We start from the raw sequence: 21,166 nt of genomic DNA, 5'->3' as shown, positions 1-21,166 counted from the left end.
GTGGATAGAACTTTTTGTTCATGTTTAAAATTTTCCATTATGGGAAATTTTACACATACAAAGGCTGAGAAAATGTTTCGTGAATGTTTATGTGTAATCATCACTCACCTTCAACAGTTAGCAATATCTGGTCCTTCTTGTTTCATATATAACCCATGCCCCTCCAAAAGCAACAAAACCCTGGATTATCTTAAAGCAAATTCCAGACACAATATCATTTTAGCCATAAACAATTCGATAAGCATTTAAGGAACCTTTCTTTTTAAAAATTTCATCACTACAGAATGATGGTGGGCAGTTCAGTGTATAAACATGAAAGCACATAAAAAATACAACCATAATATCATTATCATAAAGACACTAATTTAATACCATCAAATCCAGTCACTGTTCAATTTTCCTAATCATCTCAGAACTTTTTGGAGCCTATTTATTCAAGTCAGAAAATAAATTACCATATAAAATTTTTAAATTTAAAAAGCTCTCTTTAAAGAACTTTATTATTGTCTCGCTGAAATAAAGCAATTCCTTAACAGTCTAGTTCGTTATAACATCCCTATTTAATATCATCTAGCAACTGCTCAATGTTCAAATTTCCCTAATTATTGCCAAAATATCTTATACGTAGTTGGTTTGTTTGAATCAGGATCCAAAGATTTACACATTGCATTTATAAGTCTCTTGGTCACTTTTAAAATTTAATGAATTCTTCTTCCTCTTTTGTCATAAATTTGTAGGAAAAATTAGGTCATTTGTCCTGTAGAATTTTGCAAATTCTGGACTTGGCTGAAACGTTATCATTTGACATTTCTCTACTTTCTGTATTTCCTATTACATGGGAGTTAGATCTAGAGGCCTGTTCTGATTCAGGTTCTATTTTTTGGCAAGTCAGCTTCATAGGTGATGCTGAGTACTTTTTGATTTAGTATTCTAATCTTTCCTGATTTAGTATTCTTACTAGGGTCTTGGAATGTGTATGTGGTGGGGGAGAAGAGGTGAGAAATAATTCCTTTATTGCTATGATTAAACTAAATAAGGAGAGAAATAGAGTACGAAGCTAACAAAAGGAAATGAAAGTCCTTCCCCGTAAAGCAGGTGGAGTAACACAAGGTGACTGTGAGGATTAAATAAGATGATGCATGCACGATGCTTAGAAGAATGCTTGGCACAAAGTACGTGTTTCATAAAATTTATTTATCATTATTTGCTAGGTATTTTGCTATACCTAACATATTGGTGCTAATTCAATAACTACATAGGAATCAATAACTTGCTAGAGCATACACTTAAAATTAGGAAAGGGAAAATAATAAAGGATATACTGAAAACTGGGGAATACATACCCACAAATTCCCCCTTAGTTTTAAATGTGTAAAAACTGTGCTGAATGTAGGGATAACTTCCCAAACAACGAAGTAGCAAGTAAGTTTTTATTTAGCAAAAACAAGATAAAACAGACATATGAAAAAGTTTATTAGCAAAAACCTATTACAGAAAGATACTAAGCATCCAAGTTATGATTTGTCTATTTTATGCATCTGAACTATGAATACATTTCCATCATACCCTGACTTTTCTCTTTTAGAGGCAATTTTTCTTATCCAACAAAGAAAAATGATTATTGTTTTTAAATCTAATCACTAGTTTATCTGAGTAATTCTTGGCAAGGATTAAGGGAATTAGGCAGTAAGACTCATTGTCTTAATTAGGCCCAGCTGAATGTTAAAATTTGAACCAAAGCAGTGAGCTGTTTTCTGCTAACATGAAAACATCTTATCCTGATTTCAGGTGAGAGGGAAGTTTTCTGTAGTTGAATTGTCTTGAATATTTTAAATACTAAAGATGTTACTTTATTTAGCTTGTCTGTAGAGGATTTTTCTCATTTTAACATTTAGATGCACATCAAAGTGCAAATCACAAATTGGTCAACAGCCAAAGAAGATAATGAATCTATGCCGCTTTCTGTGAAGTCAGCAATGTGTCTGCCCCTCAACGTGTGTGGTCTTGCCTTGGATGTAAATATGATATTGGTCCTATTTTATTCTTTAGGACAGTCCCTTTGAATGGAATCCCAGTAGAGAGCTGAGATTTATGTTAATGTTCTCAAGTGTTATGTATGCTCAACAGAGCCGATTCCATTTTGGTAAATTCAACAGAACACTGGAGCTGTTCAACAGTATGAAGTTATCTTTGCGAAATACTGAAATGATGGGTTTGGAAAAAAGCCACAGGACCCTTTGGATGAAGGAAGTAGTTTTCCTGAGGCAAGGCTTTTCCCACTTTCCTATCATTCCCTTTGAATTTTCTTAGTTATCTGAATTATCTGAGTGATAAATAATGCTCTACACCCTTAATAATTAATATGCTTTGGTCTTAATTCATTAGTAACTCCTTTGCAAAGGAGAACGTAGGATCTTATTTCTCCAGAGGCTGATAATATAGAGAAGGAAACGACAAGAACAGGGTTAAGTCATATCATAAGACAAACAAGAATAGAGAAGAAACAAATATCCATTTGATAGCTAAGCTTTTATAAGTGAAAACGGGTTGCCAGGCTTTACTTAATAAGTACATTAAAAATCCACAATCTAGAATTGAACAGTAGTCTCGTTAAGTATTTTCAGAAAAATGTTTACAAGTTCTGTATTAATGTTTGTTCTTATAAACATCCTTTAAAAACTATACATAACAAAAATAGATGAGGCCAATTCTGTGTAAGCACATAATTTCAGTTATCTTTTCTCACATGAAGTGCACACTGTAAGAGCACTACACACCACACCCAGCACTCTGGAGCAATGCCCCTCAGGCTGGTCTCTGTACCAGGAGCGTGGGCATCAGCTGGGAGCTTGTCAGAAATGCAGAATCCTGGGCCCCACGCAGGCCCACTGCATCAGCAAGAGGAATCGGTCAATTCTCCAGATGATTCAGATACCAGCCTTACGGCAGTGACTGGAAGGGCAGGGCAAGTGTGTGTGTCAGAATCACCTAGGGACCTGCAGAAAATACACCTGCTAGGGCTCCGCCCCAGGTGTTCCTGGGGGCCCGGATGGAAAGGGAAGAGGCCTCTGCATCTTAAAGAAGCTTCATGGTGATTTGGAGGCAACTTCTCTACAGAATATCACATCTAACATATCAAGGACAGTAGAGAGAAATGTCAAATTATGTACATGCTGATATGTAGCTGTGATTAATTTTTTGTAGTTAATAGTGTAGAATGAGCATTTAAAAGTTTTGTTCCCTCAAAGTAATCATGTTAGGCACATACATACCACTATTTCTCAAAATGATTTTGGCTTTTCCTTTAGAACTCTCCACTATGTAAGCCACACAAAAACACTGGTCTCACTAGCCAATTATTACCCATTTAACTGGGATTAAAAATGGCATGAAAATGGACCATTAAAAGTGACCTGAACACTTACCTTATTCATCCCCACTTAGCTCTAAATTAATTTTGGTGGTTTCAAAAAATTAAATCCATCTTCAATTGAGAAAGAGTTGTCACTAATGATATTCAAAGAAATGACTCAAAATTATCTCAAGCATCACTATTGGAATAAGGGTATGACCTCTTCAGTTAAATATAACTCATTTAGATGTGAAACATATGACTAATTTGTTAAAAGTCATATGATGTCAGCCATAATTTATGCATTAAGTATCCTATTGTTAGCCTCATCTAGAAATAAAGAAAAATATGTTTTTCATAATAAGCAAACCTAAATTTCTAGTTGGGCAATAAAATAGCATAACTGAAGCAATTAAATGTAAGATATTACCTTTATTAAATAAAAAGTTTACACTATGATTTTTATACACTGTTGAAAACAATGACTATTTTGTTTATTTGTCTAAAGGCAGTAGTAGTTCTCATTTCTCTCTCACCATGTTATATAGTTAAGTCTCAATTTAGTTCTAGGAAATAAATAATAGGGTAGATTTTTCATATTTCTCTTGTTCTATCTACTGAAAAGGAATTTCAGATCACGAAGAAGAAATAAAAGAACATTTTTAGATACTGACAATTTGTCCCTAGAATTTGGTTAAATTTGACTTTTTCTCAAAATTCTGTGCTCATCACCACAGAAGTTAAGTTTCTATTTTAGTAGCCCTAAAAGAGCTGGGTGAGAAGATTACTATCTGTAATACTAGTAAACAGAAAATCCTTTGGCAAGCGTGAACAAAAGCACAAGTGAAGACGTGTACAAATACATTTCTAACATCTCTTTGATATGGATGAGCTACAAATCAGAAGGAAAGCATTACATTTATTTGATGGCAGCGTGGGATTAACAATGCAGTCCACACATGTACCTTCTACAGAAGTGTAGATTCATGGAGAAAAATAAGTCAAGCAAAGCGGTGGGGGAGGACGAAACACAGAAAAGACCCATACATTTGAGAATATTATCTTTTTGTCTGAAAAAACGGTTCCCTGAAGCCTGGCAAGTATTTACTGGAGGGTGCTTCTATTCCGGTAGTGGGGGAGGGCTTGTTCCAGACTCCGGCCATTCATACACATCCGGCAGCAGGGAGTCGTACTCACTTCGCCATATTCGTTCTCTGACATACCTGGCCTTGTCCTCAGGTTCTGGGTATCGGAAAGCCATTTTATTAGCATAGAGGTATTCTGTAACCTGGAAAATAAAGTAAGATTATTGTATAGGCGCTGAACATCAACCTGTTTGAGAGAAAACGGACTATTAAAACACAGAGAAATGAATTTAAAAGAATGGCATTTTTCTTCTTTCAAAATAAAAAATAACATTATTTCAACTCATTTCAAAACATTTGTAAACTATTAAAAGTTTAAAAGATGAAACAAAAACCATCTGAACTCTTACCACAAGTTTGACATGCTTAATGTCACCTCCACCCTGAATTATTGGCATTTCCTTAATACTTTAATCCAACAAACATTTTTAAGCTCTACTCTGTGTCAGTTACGTAGATCGACCTGGACAGCCCATGTCCCTTTCCCTGACAGTCCTGCTGGCACAGTGTGTAGGAGCCTCTATTTCCTAGTCGTAGCTGATGGGACTGAGGTGAAAACCTCACCCAAAGTGAGCCAAATGCTTTGCTCTAGAATTTGGGTTAGAAGACACAGAAACTATTATAAACCAGGGGTTTGACACTAGAACTCAAAGTTAAGGCTAGAACCTATATATGGCAACTCACCATCATTGAGTGCCAGGCATGTTCTATGTGCTTTGCATGGATATCTCATTTAATCCTCACAAGAACCATATGAGGTAAGTGCTATTACTATTACTATTATTATTATTATTCCCATTGTACATCTGAGGACACCAAAGCATGAGGAGTTTTAAGCAACTTGCTCAAGGTAGTTAGGGGAGCTGTGTTTCAACCCCAAAGCATTCTGATTTTAGATCCCAGACCCTACACGGTTAAGGTAGCTTACTTCCCACCTACACTGGCAAAGTGAATTTCTGATCTTTGTAACCAGGCCACACACCATGACTGGTGGTGAGGATTAACCCTCTGAACCTAAGTGCTGATGTAAAATGAGGTAGTATGAAAAGCTTCCTCCCCGGATAGCACAGTGCCTGTTTGTTGCATAGTAAATTCAAGTCATGGTTTTATTTTAACTTAAAAAAATACAGTAACTCATGGTAAAAAATAATTCAAACAATTCCATCTTTCTCTTCCTCCTCCAATTCCCAATCCAAATGGTGACCACTGTCAAAGTTTATTTCAGCTTTCTTAAAGAAAAACTTTAACAAATTATGGTTATTAAAAATAATCTTTGGTTCCAGGAGCTCAATTTCACTATATTTTGTGATGGAAAACGTGTCTCAATTATTTTCTACCCTACTGTAGAAAAGAAAGAATGGGAGCAAGGCATGAGATCCGAGTTCTCTTTGGTCATATGGGCATGCAAGAGGTGACTGGTGGCTATGGAAACGCTCAGTGGCTGTGGGTTGGGGTGGGGGACAGATATAAAGCATTGCCTACTCTTTTGATCCCTTGTTTCTAAAAAGGAAAGCCTTAAACCAGTGGAGAAGGAGCAAATTCTCTATGCCGGGGAAGGGGGAAAGATGTGAACCTGAGGCTATGCTCCTATACCAACCCCTAGCACAGATCTCCTGATTCCTCATGTATTTACCTTTCATTGAGACACACCAGTAATTTCTTAACTGACTGCTATCTTCCAAAATCTGTCCCACTTATAATATTCTATAAATTCTAAAGCTGACCTCTACTCATGCTAGTTCTGGGCTCTAAAAGCTTCCACTGTTTCACAATAGTAAGGTATTCAGACTCCTCCGTCTGGCATTTGTGTGTCTGTACAAATTTATAACTTTCAAATCTTGTCTAATGCCATTTTCCTACCTGTACCTTAGACTCCAATTCAACTGGTTTGCTTACTATTTCCTAAGCACGTCACCCTTTCCCAAATCCCAATCTTTGCTTAGTTTATGAGTATTAAAATAATGCAACATTAAGAGTCAAAGGGGTAAAATCTTATGATCATCAGTGTACAAGTCAAAAATATGGTTGATGAATTTCACATCTAATCCTAATGTCTAAGAAAATCTTAGTAAACTAGGAATAGAATTCTACTTCTTTAAAAAGATAAAAAAATAGTTATTTCAACCAAAAGCTACCATCACCATATATTAAAATATAAGGATGCCATTATCGACCCAATTGCTTAAAAATGCTCTTAAGTATCAACTAATTTAGTAAGATAGGGAGGAAAAAAGAGCTATACATATTTTAAAAAAGAAATTATTTGCAGATGATTCAAAACCAAAAATTCCAAAACAATTAACTGAGAAACTATCACAAAAATCAAAATTGTTCAACAGAGAAACTGGTTATCAAGTAAATTTATAAATATTAACAACTTCCCTATATATTAGAAATGACCAGTGAGGGAACATACATGGAAAGAAAACCTTTATTATAAACAATAACAAACGTTTTAATATCTAGGAAAATAATAAGAGACACACCACATTTAAGATTAAGAAAACAACAGAATTATATTGCAAGACCTAAAAAAAGAGAAACAAGTGGAGAGAGATACTGAATAGGGAAGAGTTACTACTGAAAGACTCAATTTCAGGGGCGGCTCAATGGCTCAATTGGTTAGAGTGCGAGCTCTGAACAACAGGGTTGCCAGTTCAATTCCCACATGGGCCAATGAGCTGCACCCTCCACAACTAGATTAAAGGACAACGATGGAGCTGATTGGCCCTGGAGAAACACACTGTTCCCCAATATTCCCCCCCGCCAAAAAAAAGGATTATCCTTTAAATAAATAAAAATAAATAAATAAATAAAATACAGCTCAGAGCAGACGATACTGAAAAACCATAATGATGGGAAATATATAGTATCAAATAATATACTTTATACATATTATAATAATTAAAACAGTGCCTAATGTTTTAGGCAAATATGGTCAAGAACAGACTCCCAGTAATAGATTCAAAGATCTTGTGTTTATAGAAGGAATATTCTCAATCAACTGGTAGCAGGGCAACTGGTTAACTATTCAGAAGAAAAAATGTTTCTGTCTCATATCATACACTAAAATAAATCTCAGAGAGATTAAAAGTTTTATGGTAAGACTTGGGTATTTCCCCCAAACAGATAAAAATGTAAAATGTGCAAAGTTCTTCAAGCACCAAGAACAAAAGATCAACTTCTAGTCATGAAACTCTCTAAAGACAGCAAATTCCTTATTTCTCAATTGACTTAGCTGCATGATTTCTGTTTTATCTACCTCTAAAGCAAATCTAAAATATCCCAAAGGCTTTAGTATTGATTAAACAGAGGTATCCAGTAACAAAATGAAATTTCAAAGCTGGTTTTAGTTGGAAGAAATACATTAAATGTTTCAAAGCGGCATCACTGTCCTCCTTCAGACCCCCAGGCACATAGTAATCTACAGTGAGGATTAAAACAGGATCTGAACATTCGAAAGAAAGCTTTGGGGAAAAATTCAACTGGCCTGTCTAAACACCTAAATACATGAAGAAGACTGTAGGACTATCTTCCCAATCCCCATATTCATGGAGAGGCAATAGCTATTTTACACAATCTGACATGAGAGAACAGGTGTTTGCTCTCACACCTCCCCCAAAGAATGAGGAAACAGTCCACATCACCAGCCAAGTGGTTTCTGAAGAAGTGAGGAATATTTACAAGGGAACAGTTATTCTTCTGTTGTCGCAAAACTATAGCCACTGCAAGAGTAGTCAAGTGTCTAGGTCTTTGATATTGGTCTTCTGGTTAACAACAAACTTAGCCTAAGTAGACTGTACAGTTGTATGAATTTTTAAAAGTATATGAACAACTAGTGAGGTTTCAAACTCTTGTAATTGAATAGTATTTTCATTGTATTTTCTTATGAACCGTGTTTAATGGTTTTACCTCAAAAAAAAAGAAAGAAGGTTTATGTTATTAGAAAATGCAAGTAGATATTTATATAATTTTGGAGGGGGAGAAGGCTTTAACATTCATAAAAGATGAGGAAACAATTCATAAAATTAACAGATCACTCTATGGAAAAGCTTTTGAAAATGGCACATCTAACAATTCCAAGTTAAAACAAATGACAAATGGGACAATACCTGCACCATAGCAAAGAGAAGGATCATTACCCTTACTAAAGAGCTCTTATAAATTAGTATTAGAAAGCAGAAACACAAATGTCATAATATGAAAACGACAAAAGGTCATGAACCGGTAGTTCATGGGAAGAAATACGATTTTTCAATAAACAAAATAATTCAATGTAAAAACAAATGCTTTAAATAAAAATGAGACAATTTTTACCTATTAAATATGCAAGATTTAAAAAAAATAATTAATTCTAAGTATTGGCAAAGGTGTGGGAAAATAGATAAACTCCGCTCTAACAGGTGTGATGCACATCAGTACTTTTTCTCTGAATATTTGGCATATGTCAGAAGCCTTAGCATGTTAATACCTTTGCCCTGACGGTTAGAAATTTATCTTAAGGAAAAACAAACACAAATGAACATGAACACTTACCTAAGGATGTTCACTACAATATTATTTCTAGCAAAACAAAAAACACTTAACTGTCTGAAAATAGAGAAATCGTTCAATTCTTATGATACAATAACAAAGAGAATTCCATGCAGCATTAATGATCACAGATGAGAATGATTATTGATTTACATTGGAAAAGGCTTACAATATGCAAAAAAGGTACAGTGAGAACCAATCATAAAAATAGGCACAAGAGAATGTGCATGCGTAAGCATATGTATATACAGAGGAGAAGGCCAAAATAACCCAAAATAATGTCAGTTATATTCTGGTAGGAAGAATACCGGTCACCTAAAATTTCTTCTTTGCACCCTCTAAATGTTTCAAATTTGTCTCTAATAAATGTGTTACTTACATAAGAAAATGCCATTATAATTTATATGATGAGGTATAAATTATTACTTACTTTAATAGCAATGTTAATAGAAACTTCCTGAATATCAGCAAGAGGTGGGTAAAGTCTCCCTTGAGCCAGCTCTTTATCTGTCAATTGATTTGTCAGTGCCTGCAGAGAAAAACTGCATTTTACTCTTGTTTGTTTAAATAACATAGAATAATAAAGACCTAATAAAATAGATTTTGGGGGGGCTGAGCAGAGAATAACACAGGTATTATAACTCTCCTTATTTCTACCGGGAATACACTTACACTGCAGAAATTAAAACTGTTCACTATTAAACAATAAAGAAATAACCAGATTTAAAGATTTATTGACATATTCCATTCAACATAGAGAATTTGGCATAATTACCACAGCTACTATGAAAATAGACATTAATATTTGTATTAATGTGCATTCTTCAAAACTCATATTGCAAAATTTGGAGCTCCAATGGGCCAACACGCCAATGGGACAGTTATTGATATTTAAAAAATGCAAGGAGTTATATCTTATCTATGATATCATACTATACCTTCAGATATATATGATACAGGTACAGATGTGTTATACATATGAAAGGATTAATAGCTTACCATCAAACATTTGAAAAATCATGATAAAAAAATAATTTTATGCAAAACTACATGGGCAAGTCAAAAAAGCAATGGATGAATAACTTCCTTTCCATTCATGAAGCAGATTTAACCCATTCTCTCTTTTTCTCTCTGCTTTTAACCTTAATAATTCATCCTTTATAAAATCATCAAACAATATTTAAAACATTTACCTTTGCAGCTTCTAGGAAAACATGGTCACTGATATGCCGGGTGTTACAAAGAATAACAGCTAAAGCCACGCCTAGAAAACATTGTAAATAGTTTATTTAGTAAGGTCACAAAGGAGCCAAATAAATTGTGAAAGGAGCCAAATAAATTCCTAGATTTAAAGCAAATTAATGGTAACCCCCCCATCCCAAACACCAACCCCCCCCAAAAGACAAAGCAACCCAAAGAAAACAGAAATCTGAGTTACAATCAAATGATCTTTGTCAACCGTTACAATTCTTATTAGAAGAAATAATTTTAGAAATATCAAGTTTTTTCTCAACTTATTTTTACATTTACCAAATTATAAATGAATACAATTCATCAACACTTGTTATAAAAAATATTAATTCCCAGCCCACCTCCATTTCTTGCCCTACAGAGGCAACTACTTTCAATTCTTTCAGCTGATTATTTTAATATTCATTCATCTCTCTTACTCTTAAACTGCTTGCTTATATTAATAGTTCTTCTGATCAACTTTTGAGTTTTAGAGATCACCGACTCCTTCCTGTAGGAAATAGGTATTTAGCTTTCTTTCACATTTCCAGCCTTCTCTCTTCTTCTCAATATAGTTAGAGCATAATTTTGGTTGAATATTCAGTGTTTATATTATTATGACTTCATAAATGTATTTACAGCTGAGCCCTGTATTAACACTATATCATGATAACTTTTCCTCTCTGCATAACTTTTTGTTTTCCCTAAAGTTACCGTCCTGCTTTTTTTCTTGACTTTGGTTTTTCAGTACTTAAAATTATTTCACGCCAAAACACTTGTCTAAATTATCTTCTAATATTTCAGCTACTTCACATACTCTGTAATTTCATCTTCTGAGTAAATCTCTGCTGAAGCTCTAGTCTGGTCTTGTTTTTCTCCATTTTAGATATGGAGTAATTATCCTGTGAAATCCCTCTATCATCATGGGAATTCCTTCTACTCCTGAGTCCATTTCCTAAATCCCAGTTCTTCCTAGTTTATTGTTACTCATTTTTTTTTGTTTGTTTGTTTTAGTAGGATATATTCTCCTGTGGTTTTCTGAAAAATAGTGCATGGGAGATACATTTTTTTTGAAATCTTACATTTCTGAAGACCCCCCCCCCCCTTTTGTTTTGTTTTTTACTACTTTCCACTTATTTGATAGTTTAAGTTTAAAATTTTAGTTTGGAAATAAGTTTCCTTCTAGCTTCCAGCATTGTTGGTGAGAGAGGTCCCGTGCCAATTTGATTCCATGTCCTTTTTTGGTGATTATCTTTTTGTTTCATCTCTGGAAGTATGTAGGATTTTTTTTTTTTTGTACCTAATATTCTGTAATTGCATAATGATATGGCTTGAGGTGTGTTATTTTTCACCCATCATGTCTGTCACTTGGTGGGTAGGCCATTCCTATCTGGAAATTTGAGTTTTTCAGTTTGGGGAAATGTTCATCTGATAATCCTTCCCTCCATTTTTCTGTTCTCTCTTTCTGAAATTTCCATTATCTGGTATTGTTCCTCCTGGACTACTTCTCTAATTCTCGTCTTTATTTTCTATCTCCTGTTCTTTGCTCAATTTCTAGGTGACTTACTCAACTTTTTCTTCTAATCCTTCTGGCTACAAAATTTTTCATTTTCTAGAGCCTATTTTTGTTTTCTAATTAAAAAAATAAAATAGTCTTGTTTTGGGGATATAATATTTCATCTCTATGAGGATATTGATAACTTTTGTAATTCTCCTTCTTCCCACATAATCCCTGCTTTTTCCTCAACTGCCCTTTTCTGTTTGTCTGCTTTAGTGTCTTTTATGAAATAAATCTTTCATGTAAGAGGTTTTCCTTAGATGACTAGTAATCTTTGAGTGTGTCTCATATGTAAGGTTTAGGAACTAAGAAAACAAAAGGACTGGTAGTTATGAGCACGAGGATGGTGCTTCCCTGCTCTAAGCATAACTGCAGTGACCTGGCTGTTACTCTCCCTACTTTCTGGCACCTCTGTCCTCAACTGTGTCTATCGTCTCCCAGCCTAGAAACTCTGTTTTAAACTATTCAAAGAGTATTCCAACAGAGGGAGGAAGGATGGTCACCCAATTACCCAGGGATGGGAAGAGTATCCGGTGTTTAATAGCTTCTTTATTTTAATCCAGCCTCCAGAAAATATACATACATATATATATATATATACATGTAAAATTTTAAAGTACAGCATTTGGTCCATCTACATTTAATGCACTTACTTAAATGTTTGGGAGCAAAATCTATTGTCTTCTTTTATATTTGTCTTGCCGGTTCCATGTTCCTTTTCCTCTTCTTTTTGTCTTTTAGAATTTTAAAAAAATATTTCATCTCCTCCCCTAACATTCTCTTACCATAGTTTGGACATTTTTCTAGTCTTCTAGAGGTTATCCTAAAATTTGTAACATGTATCCTTATCTAAATTCCATGTTGATTTGTAATTTACCACCCTGCCAGACAAAGCAAGTCCCTTTTAACAATTTAATGCTCTTCAATGAATGATAAGCTATTATTGTTGTGCATTTTAACTTTGTCTCTGTATTTTTTCAGAATCCCACGTGTCATTATTGTTTTGCTCTCTCTATACAACATTCATTTTGTTTAGTTCACATATTCACAACTTTCTTTGCTCTTCATTCCTTCCTACACCTCTGAGCTTCTAGCTAGGACTTTTTTCTTCTGCCTAAGGAACACTTTTTTTTTCATGAAGTAAATTTACAACTTAATGACTATTACAAAGTACACATCCTAATTTAAGCTACTGACTACCTCAGTCGAGAACTACATAGGACATTGCCAAGCACCCCTCCTACTCATGACTCCTCCTTCAGCCCTCACAGCAATCGCTTCCCTGCTTTCCTTCGTAGTTTTGTTATCCATATATCCATCCCTAAACATGATAGTTTAGTTTTGCCTTTTTTTAATATTTATTATAATCCACATGATCTCTTTTCCTCTCTCCTCCTTCCCGCCCCGACAACCCCCAACCACCAATTCTCTTCACAATACACTGGCTGAAGAAAGGGGATCATTTGACTTTGTAGAGTTTCCCACTGTCGGGACTTTGCTGATTGCACCCTCATGTTCTTTTGTTCTATCTTCAGTTAGTTGGTGGTTGGACCCACAGGCTTTATCAGATTCAGGTTTGCTTTTGGTGCGGAGAAGAATATCTCAATGGTAGTATTGTGTTCTTTCACAAGGAGGTACAAAATATCTGGTTGACTCACTTTTTGTGACATTAGCAGCCATTGATGCTTAATGCCTACATCTATTATTTCATTAGAGATTGCAAAAGAATGGTACCGTGTTTCCCCGAAAATAAGACCTCGCTGGACCATCAGCTCTAATGTGTCTTTTGGAGCAAAAATTAAATAAGTCTTATAGTAAAATAAGACTGGGTCTTTAAAGACTGGGTCTTTATAATTAATATAATATAATACCGGGTCTTATATTAATTTTTGCTCCAAAAGACACATTAGAGTTGATTGTCCGGCTAGGTCTTATTTTTGGGGAAACACGGAAATATGTAATTGTGTTTTTGTCAATTACAGTTGACATTCAATATTATACTAGTTTCAGGTATTTAGCATCGTGGTTAGACATTTATATAAACTTACAAAGTGATCCCCCTGAAGTGCCCTGAAGCCAGATAATTCAGTTCCTCCCCATATATCCCTAATGTTTTTCGAGCTCCTGTCCCTTCTCTGGTGCTTATGAGGAGTGTCTGTGAGTCTGTGGTCAGGCCCATTAAGAGGATGCCTGGGTCGACAGCAGCCCTCCATCTCACTCAGATTGACTCCCTGCTGATTTTTACAGTCAGTTGTTGTGGAGACTCTTCTTCCTGTCATTGGTGCTCCAGGATGGAAAGCCCAGTGTGGGGCTGAGACCCCTCACTCCTCAGTGGGGACCTCCACAGCCAGGATATCCCCCCATACTCCCAACAGCCACATGTGGGGGTGGGACCAGCCCATCTCACATCTCCACCCTCCTATCAGTCTTCATGTGGCTTCTTCTTTATCTCCTTAGTTATAGAACTTATGTTCAGCTAGACTTCAAATGGTTTTCAAGGGTGGTTGTTCCATAATTTAATTGTAATTTAGATGTGGTCATGGGAGAAGGTGAGCATAGCATTTACCTACTCCAACTTTTTTCCCCCCTTTTTTCCGTCTCCCCCCCCATTCCAGTTCAAGCCGTTGTTTCTCAGTCTAGTTGTGTAGGACACAGCTCCTTGGCCCATGCTGTTCTCCACCATCTTGACCCTAAGGAACACTCTTTAAAATTTCTTTTCCTTTCTTACAGGTCTGTAGATATGAATCCCGTTTTTGTTTTTTTCTGAAAATGTCTCCATTTTGCCTTAATACTTGAAAGATATTTTCACTGTGTAATGAACTCTAGCTTAGGAAGTGTTTTGTATAAGCAACTTAAACAAATCATTTCACTGCGTTGTGGCATCTCATTGGTGTTGAGGAGTCAGTGGTCAGTTTAACAACGGCTCCTTTAAGGAAAGCTTTTTGCTCTGACTGCATTCTTCATAGTCATCTCTTTGCTATTTTCTGAAGCTTTACAGTGATGTTCTCAGATGTGAATTTTTAAAATTTATCCCACATGGGTTTCACTGAGCTACTGAGGACTGATTTTTATGATATAGAATTACATATTCTATATTTATCAAATCACACTCTTGTTTAGATGGTGAATAACATTTACACGATCATGTAATTTCAGAATCAATCCATAGATAAAGCAGGGAAAGCAAGAGAACACAACATATATGTCAAAATACCCCTTTCTACAATGAGAACCAGTAACTATCCAAAAGTGAGAGATGGAATAAGGAGACAGAAGAAAGCTAAACACCAGAATTTTTCATTTTTCACTGTGGCAATAATAAGGTAACTACTAGGAAAACTAAAAGTAGTAATAACACAAATTGAGAGGTAGAGGAAGCAAGGTATTAGAAGGTATGTGTACACTATTACGTGTATTTCACCATTGAGAGTAGTTACAGTTGAGAACTGTGATAAGGAGGTACCAAGGGGAGACATAGAGTTAAATAATTTTATAACATTCTGCTTCTTTTGCATTTTTATTAATCACGAATACATTATTTCTATAATAAAAACAAGTTTAACAAACAATGTAAATAAATTTTCAGAGGAAATAGAGGAAGTTGGATTTGCTGAATTCCTTGAGTCTCCCTGCACATTCATACCAAAATCCTACTGTGTTTCCCCGAAAATAAAACCTAGCCAGACCATCAACTCTAATGCATCTTTTGGAGCAAAAATTAATATAAGACCCGGTCTTATTTTAATATAATATAAGACCGGGTATGGTATAACATAATATAATATAATACCAGGTATAATATAATGTAATGTAATATAATATAATACTGGGTCTTATATTAATTTTTGCTCTAAAAGACGCATTAGAGCTGATGGTCTGGCTAAGGTCTTATTTTCGGGTAAACACAGTATAAATACTACTGTTCATTTTAATCTTAAATTCTATTCATGAAGTATTCATATGTAATTAATGATTACTCTATAACATAAATAATGGTGGCATTTACCTGGAAAAATATATACATTGTTTCCTTGACCTGGCGTAAACACTTGCCCATTACTGAGTTTCACTGGCTCAAACGGACTGCCACTGGCAAACAAACACCTTCCCTGTTAAGAATGAAATAACCGATTGTGTTACTCTATGTGAACTAGAAAATTTAGGTAAACTCAAACAAAATTGAATCCTATAGCAAAGTAGACCAATACATTACTCCGAAATAGGGTTGCCAGGTGGGAATTCCCACCCGTTCTCAGGAATTTTTTTCGCTTTCCCGGTCCCGAATCCCAAGATATAAACTATTTTCTGTTCTCCATGATGAATCGTTTCCACAAAGTGACAGCCGACACTACCAATCGCCAGGGTTCAAGGAGCCAATATTCCCAATTTCCCGACCAAATTTCCTCGGGATTCGGGAACTGAAAAGTGAAAAAAATTCCCGAGAATGGGTGGGAATTCTCGCCCAGAAACCCTAGCAATAAATAGGAAAAATGTCTAAGAGATACATTGTGAATAGTATGTTTATTTCCCATTGTGGGTACTACTGGGTTCAAGTAGCCGATTTTCCCGATTTCCTGATCAACTTTTCTTGGGATTCAGGACCGGGAAAGTGAAAATAATTCTTGAGGACGGGCGGGAATTCCCGTCTGGAAACCTTACTTACAAACAGACATAATTTACTATATAACATAATTCTTTCATTAAAATGCTTATTAGAATGAGGCTTATGCATAACATACATACGAATAAAGCAGAAAATTTTCCATTAATAAATTTTTTAAAACTTGACACGTCCATTTCCTTTAAAAAAATTTAAAAATGTAGATGGCCAATAAATACCATCCCAAATACTAAAGATTGATATAAACATCTGTGAATGTAGGTGAAAACATAAAAATATTAAGTTGCTACCATATGCTTTCTTTAGCTCTGTACCAGGGGCTTTCTACATGTTTATTCAGCTAATTTAGCTTGCATAAAAACCTTATGAGATTATCATCATCTCCATTTCATTGAAAAAATAAAATCAGAAAACTAAAGCCTAGCTATTTCCAAGTACTTTGTAAAATGTCACACATCACAATTGTAGCAGTTAAGCTAGAATCCAGATTTTTATAACTCCAAAGCCTATGGTCTTTTTCTGTTCTGCTATAATGTGCCCCCCAGTTAGATAGCTTAGGAAAGAGGCACTGGTATATAACTACACTATACTACACTATCAACCACAGAAAAAATGGCATGTTGCCTTGTGAAAGAGTAACACCAAGACAACCTCTATGAAATCAAAAGAAGACTAAAAATGTAAGAAGTGACTTCAAATACATAAATACCAGGGATGCCAAAAAAATGTATACACATGACTTGTATTCATCTTTTGTTATCGGTGTATATTGAGTATTACAATTTTAGTGGTTTTTTTCCTTTCTTAAAATGTGTATGCATTTTTTCGGCACCCCTCTGTATATGCCATTATTTTATGTAACACTAAGAAATTACATAAAATTAAACAATGATACAATGCTTTCTTATCACTTTTAAGAATTTAAGAGATAACACAATTTCAAAGTTATAAAAATTGTGAAAGAAGTTTTCATCTTAAAACTGGTGAAATACAGTTCATCAAACTAGTCTCCTTGGGGAGTTTTTATTCATTCTAACAATGCATATATATTACAACAATATTCTTTCAAAAAATAAAATTCTTAAATGTTTGAACAGTATTCTGGTGATATTATTGCTCGAAACATTTAAATATTTTTGTATTTTGGAAATGCCAGTCATGATACCTTGAGTGTATTTATCCAATAGTCATTGTGTAAGACTAAGATTTAATTTAGGAGGCAATAACCATTAGTTTTAAGTAGCAAAGACTCGTGAGTAGGATGAGCAATCAGGCTAAAAATAATACCATACTTTGGTAAAAAGTAAGACAGTATACTAAAAAAATTGATTTTTATTTGGTATCTATATGCTTTGAGGATGCTTACAAAAGAAAAGATTTCAATAATTATTATAACTGTTAGAAACCAATATTCAAGAAACTTTATTTTGACTAACACAGAGTGGTGACATAGAAGCAAAAGGAATTTTGAGAGACTATATGTGTCAAAATAAAATTTTGAACAATGAGAAAAAAGAGAAAAAATATATTCAATAAAAAAAGAAAAAACATATTATCAAGTACATGAATATTAAGTTCAGCAAGTTCTGAGAAAGCGTTCTGCTTTGGCAATGGTCTTCTAGGTTGTTTTACACCAATTCTCCCTCTGGTAACAATGAGAAACACTAAGTAAAATATATTAAAAACATTTCCCAAGAAGCAGGAGTGCTACCAAGACAGTGAGAGTTTGGAGGTGGGAGACACCAAGATCCAAAAGAAGTGAAAAACAAGATATGTGAGCCCAGCATTTGACGCTTTCCCCCTCAAGATGATTGCTGATTTCAAAAGCAAAATCTGTGGCTGAGTGGCTGAGCAGCAAAGCTATCAGGAATCTCATGATGTGAGAGAGAGAAATAGCTCAGGGATCACTATGGATGAGCGGTGCTGATAAATACTCCAGGGCTTTTGATTCATACCCAAAGGGGTACATACACATCAAGAGAAAGGGTAAACTGTGGAAACAGATTAGGCCTCACATGGATAGCATCCTGATTAGATTATAAGGAGCTGCCCCGGCCTAAGAGCCACCAGAGGAAAAGGTAAAGCCTCTCTGGAGGAAGGTAGCTTTATCCAGAGCCTCAAATGATTGCCACAATTCTTCATCCACACTATTTAGCACTCAATAAAGAAAAAAAGCAAAAAAGTAAAATACCAAAAATAAAAAAGACAAGAACTAAATACTGAAGAGGAAAGAAAGACAGATAATAGAAATGGATTGACAGAGAGTGAGATATTTATTACTATCAGATATTAACTTTAATTATGACCCATATTCAAGAAATTAAGATAGAAAATTTTAGCAGAGAACTGCAAGTCAGACAAAAGAATCAAACAAGTATTTAAAAATTGTTAAAATTGTAAGGTGTGATGATACTAAAAATTATTGTTAAAATTGTAAGATGTATGATACTGATTGTATTTATTTAAAATCCTTAAATTTTGAGCGATATACTTTAATATTTATAATGATATGTCTGTGATCTGCTCCGAAATAATCTGGGGTGGGTAAAATGTGGAAGAAACAAGATTTGCAAAGAGCTGATTATTTTCAAGCTTGGCATTGGTACATAGGAGTTCATTACACTAGTCTCTCTACTTTTATGTGTTTGAAATTTTCTATAATAGAAAAAGTTTTTTAAGAGTGAGGACAAAGACATTTATCACAGATTTATTAATTACTCTCAAGGGCACGACCTAACAATGATTACTGCTGGATATCATTGTAAGCAAGCCTTTACAAATCACTTCCTAGAGTCGCTTGAAGATCACTTATAAGAATACAGAAAGTGATTACATTGTAGAAATTACAAACATATTCCTACAGAATAGTAGGAAAAAAATAATTGTCCTAATGGCATATAAGCAGATACTCGTAACCGGGATATAACCTAATGATTGGCAGTGTCAAAGAATTCAAAAGAACTAAATCTTAAACAATTTAGATGAAAGTAAAAATTTGTTCCAGACAGCTGTCAGGTGAGTCAAAAAAATGGCCCACATAAAAACAAACACTGGTGTAAAACATTTAGAGGGTAAAAAGAATTGTTTCTTGAAACACAAGAGCTAGAAAGCAGTATTTGTAAGTTGATTATTTCTAAAATATGTCATTTTAAGTCTATGTTACTAAATTAATAAATTATAAAAAGAATCAAAAAAAATTCTACTAATGAAAAATACAATAAAATTAAGACTCTGATAACAGAGTAGCATAGCTAAAACGAGAATATGCAAACTGGAAGATAAGTCCAAAGAAAATCACCAGGTTGAAACATAGCAAGCAAACAGGATGGCATACACAGAAAATAGTGTAAGAGATATGTGACATATGATGCAAAAGTATAAACATTCACATAATTGGAGTCCCACAAGAGGAGAGAGAATGTGGCCAAATCAGGTATCTCCAAAATAATACCCCCGCCACCCCCAACAAAGGGCATTAAGCCAGATTCAGGAGCTCTACAATCCTCAAGTGGAATAAACACAAAGAAAACCACACTAAGGCCCACTGTAGTAAAGCTGCTTAAATCCAAGACAAAATGATGTATCAAAAGGAAAACAGAAGTCCGAAAGCAACAGAGTATCTTCAAAGTGCTGAAATAAAGTATTTACCAATTTTTACTTCTATGCACAGTGAAAATATCCTTTAAAATAAAGGCAAAAGAAAGAAATTATCAAAGGAATTCACCAAACCAATAGAAAGGAAAGTTCTTCTGGTAGAAGGAAAATGATCCTAGATAGAAGCAGACATGCAGGAACAACGAATGACAATAAAAAATATTAAAATGTAGGTAAATTTAAATAAATAATTTTTGTTTAAAACCACAATGTCTTTTGGGTTTACAATATAGAGAATTAAAGTGTACAATAGCACAAAAGGCATAAGGGTGTCAAAATAGAGTTAATATAGAGGTCATTACTTTCCAGAATTGTTATAAGCAATAATTTACATCAGAATTTGATGATCCATGGACACACGTTATAATCTCCAGAGTAATCATGAAAAGAATTAAGCAAGAATGTATAATTAACAGGTTAATAGAGGGGGAAAAATAAACACAAGCAATTCATTCAATTATCATTAATACCTCTGTAAGTGTATACGCTTCTTCAGCTGTGCACTCAGCCTTTGCTGTAGGATTACTTAATGCAAATATTATAGGCCTTTCATTGATATCAGCCATGGCTTTGATTACATTCGCAGTAAAAAGTGGGCCAGCTCCTGCCACCCCTGTAATACATAAGGGGGAGAACTGCAACTTCATTACAGGTAAAATAAAGCCAATTCTTATCAACAGCATTTCTATAGTAGGTTTAACATAACAAAAGTACCCATTAACTCCCAGTACAAAGACTGATTTTGCAATGCTGAGCTTAGTGCTAGGGGAACACAATCTCAAAAGCTGAAATGAAAAACAATAAAATGCTACGTTTTCACTTAAATATTTATTGTCCACCCATGATACAGTAAATTGCGGAAAATAAAAAAGAACATAAGACTATCTCCATCACTATGTCTAATCAGGAAGATAAAATTTGCTATCACATGAATGAACCTTAAGAATATTATGTTATGTAAAATAAACTAGTCTCGAAAAGACAAATACTGCATGATTCCACTTATATGAAGCACGTCAACTAATGAAATTCATAGATACAGCAAGTAGAGCGTGGTTACCAGGGACTGGGGG

The 21,166-nt window shown here is 34.6% G+C and overlaps 1 protein-coding gene across 2 annotated transcripts in view; it reads right to left on the bottom strand.

The window, feature by feature from the left end:
- Positions 1-1,173: 1,173 nt before the first annotated feature.
- ME2 (malic enzyme 2) overlaps positions 1,174-21,166 on the bottom strand; it is a 56,715-nt gene continuing 36,722 nt past the window's right edge. For both annotated transcript variants that reach the window (XM_019721766.3, XM_019721758.3), the window contains exons 12-16: positions 20,564-20,706; positions 15,825-15,927; positions 10,224-10,294; positions 9,461-9,559; positions 1,174-4,640 (exon numbers count right to left, since the gene is read on the bottom strand). In XM_019721766.3, the coding sequence (XP_019577325.2) occupies positions 4,473-4,640; positions 9,461-9,559; positions 10,224-10,294; positions 15,825-15,927; positions 20,564-20,706 (584 nt within the window). In that variant the 3' untranslated portion in view covers positions 1,174-4,472. The remainder of the gene's footprint in view (positions 4,641-9,460; positions 9,560-10,223; positions 10,295-15,824; positions 15,928-20,563; positions 20,707-21,166) is intronic.

This window comes from Rhinolophus sinicus, chromosome 4, assembly GCF_057876585.1.
Source record: "Rhinolophus sinicus isolate RSI-liver-muscle chromosome 4, RSI-T2T, whole genome shotgun sequence".
Taxonomy (NCBI): Eukaryota; Metazoa; Chordata; class Mammalia; order Chiroptera; family Rhinolophidae; genus Rhinolophus; species Rhinolophus sinicus.
The sequence above is the reverse complement of the archived record's forward strand: the minus strand, read 5'-3'. Positions and strand labels throughout refer to the sequence as shown.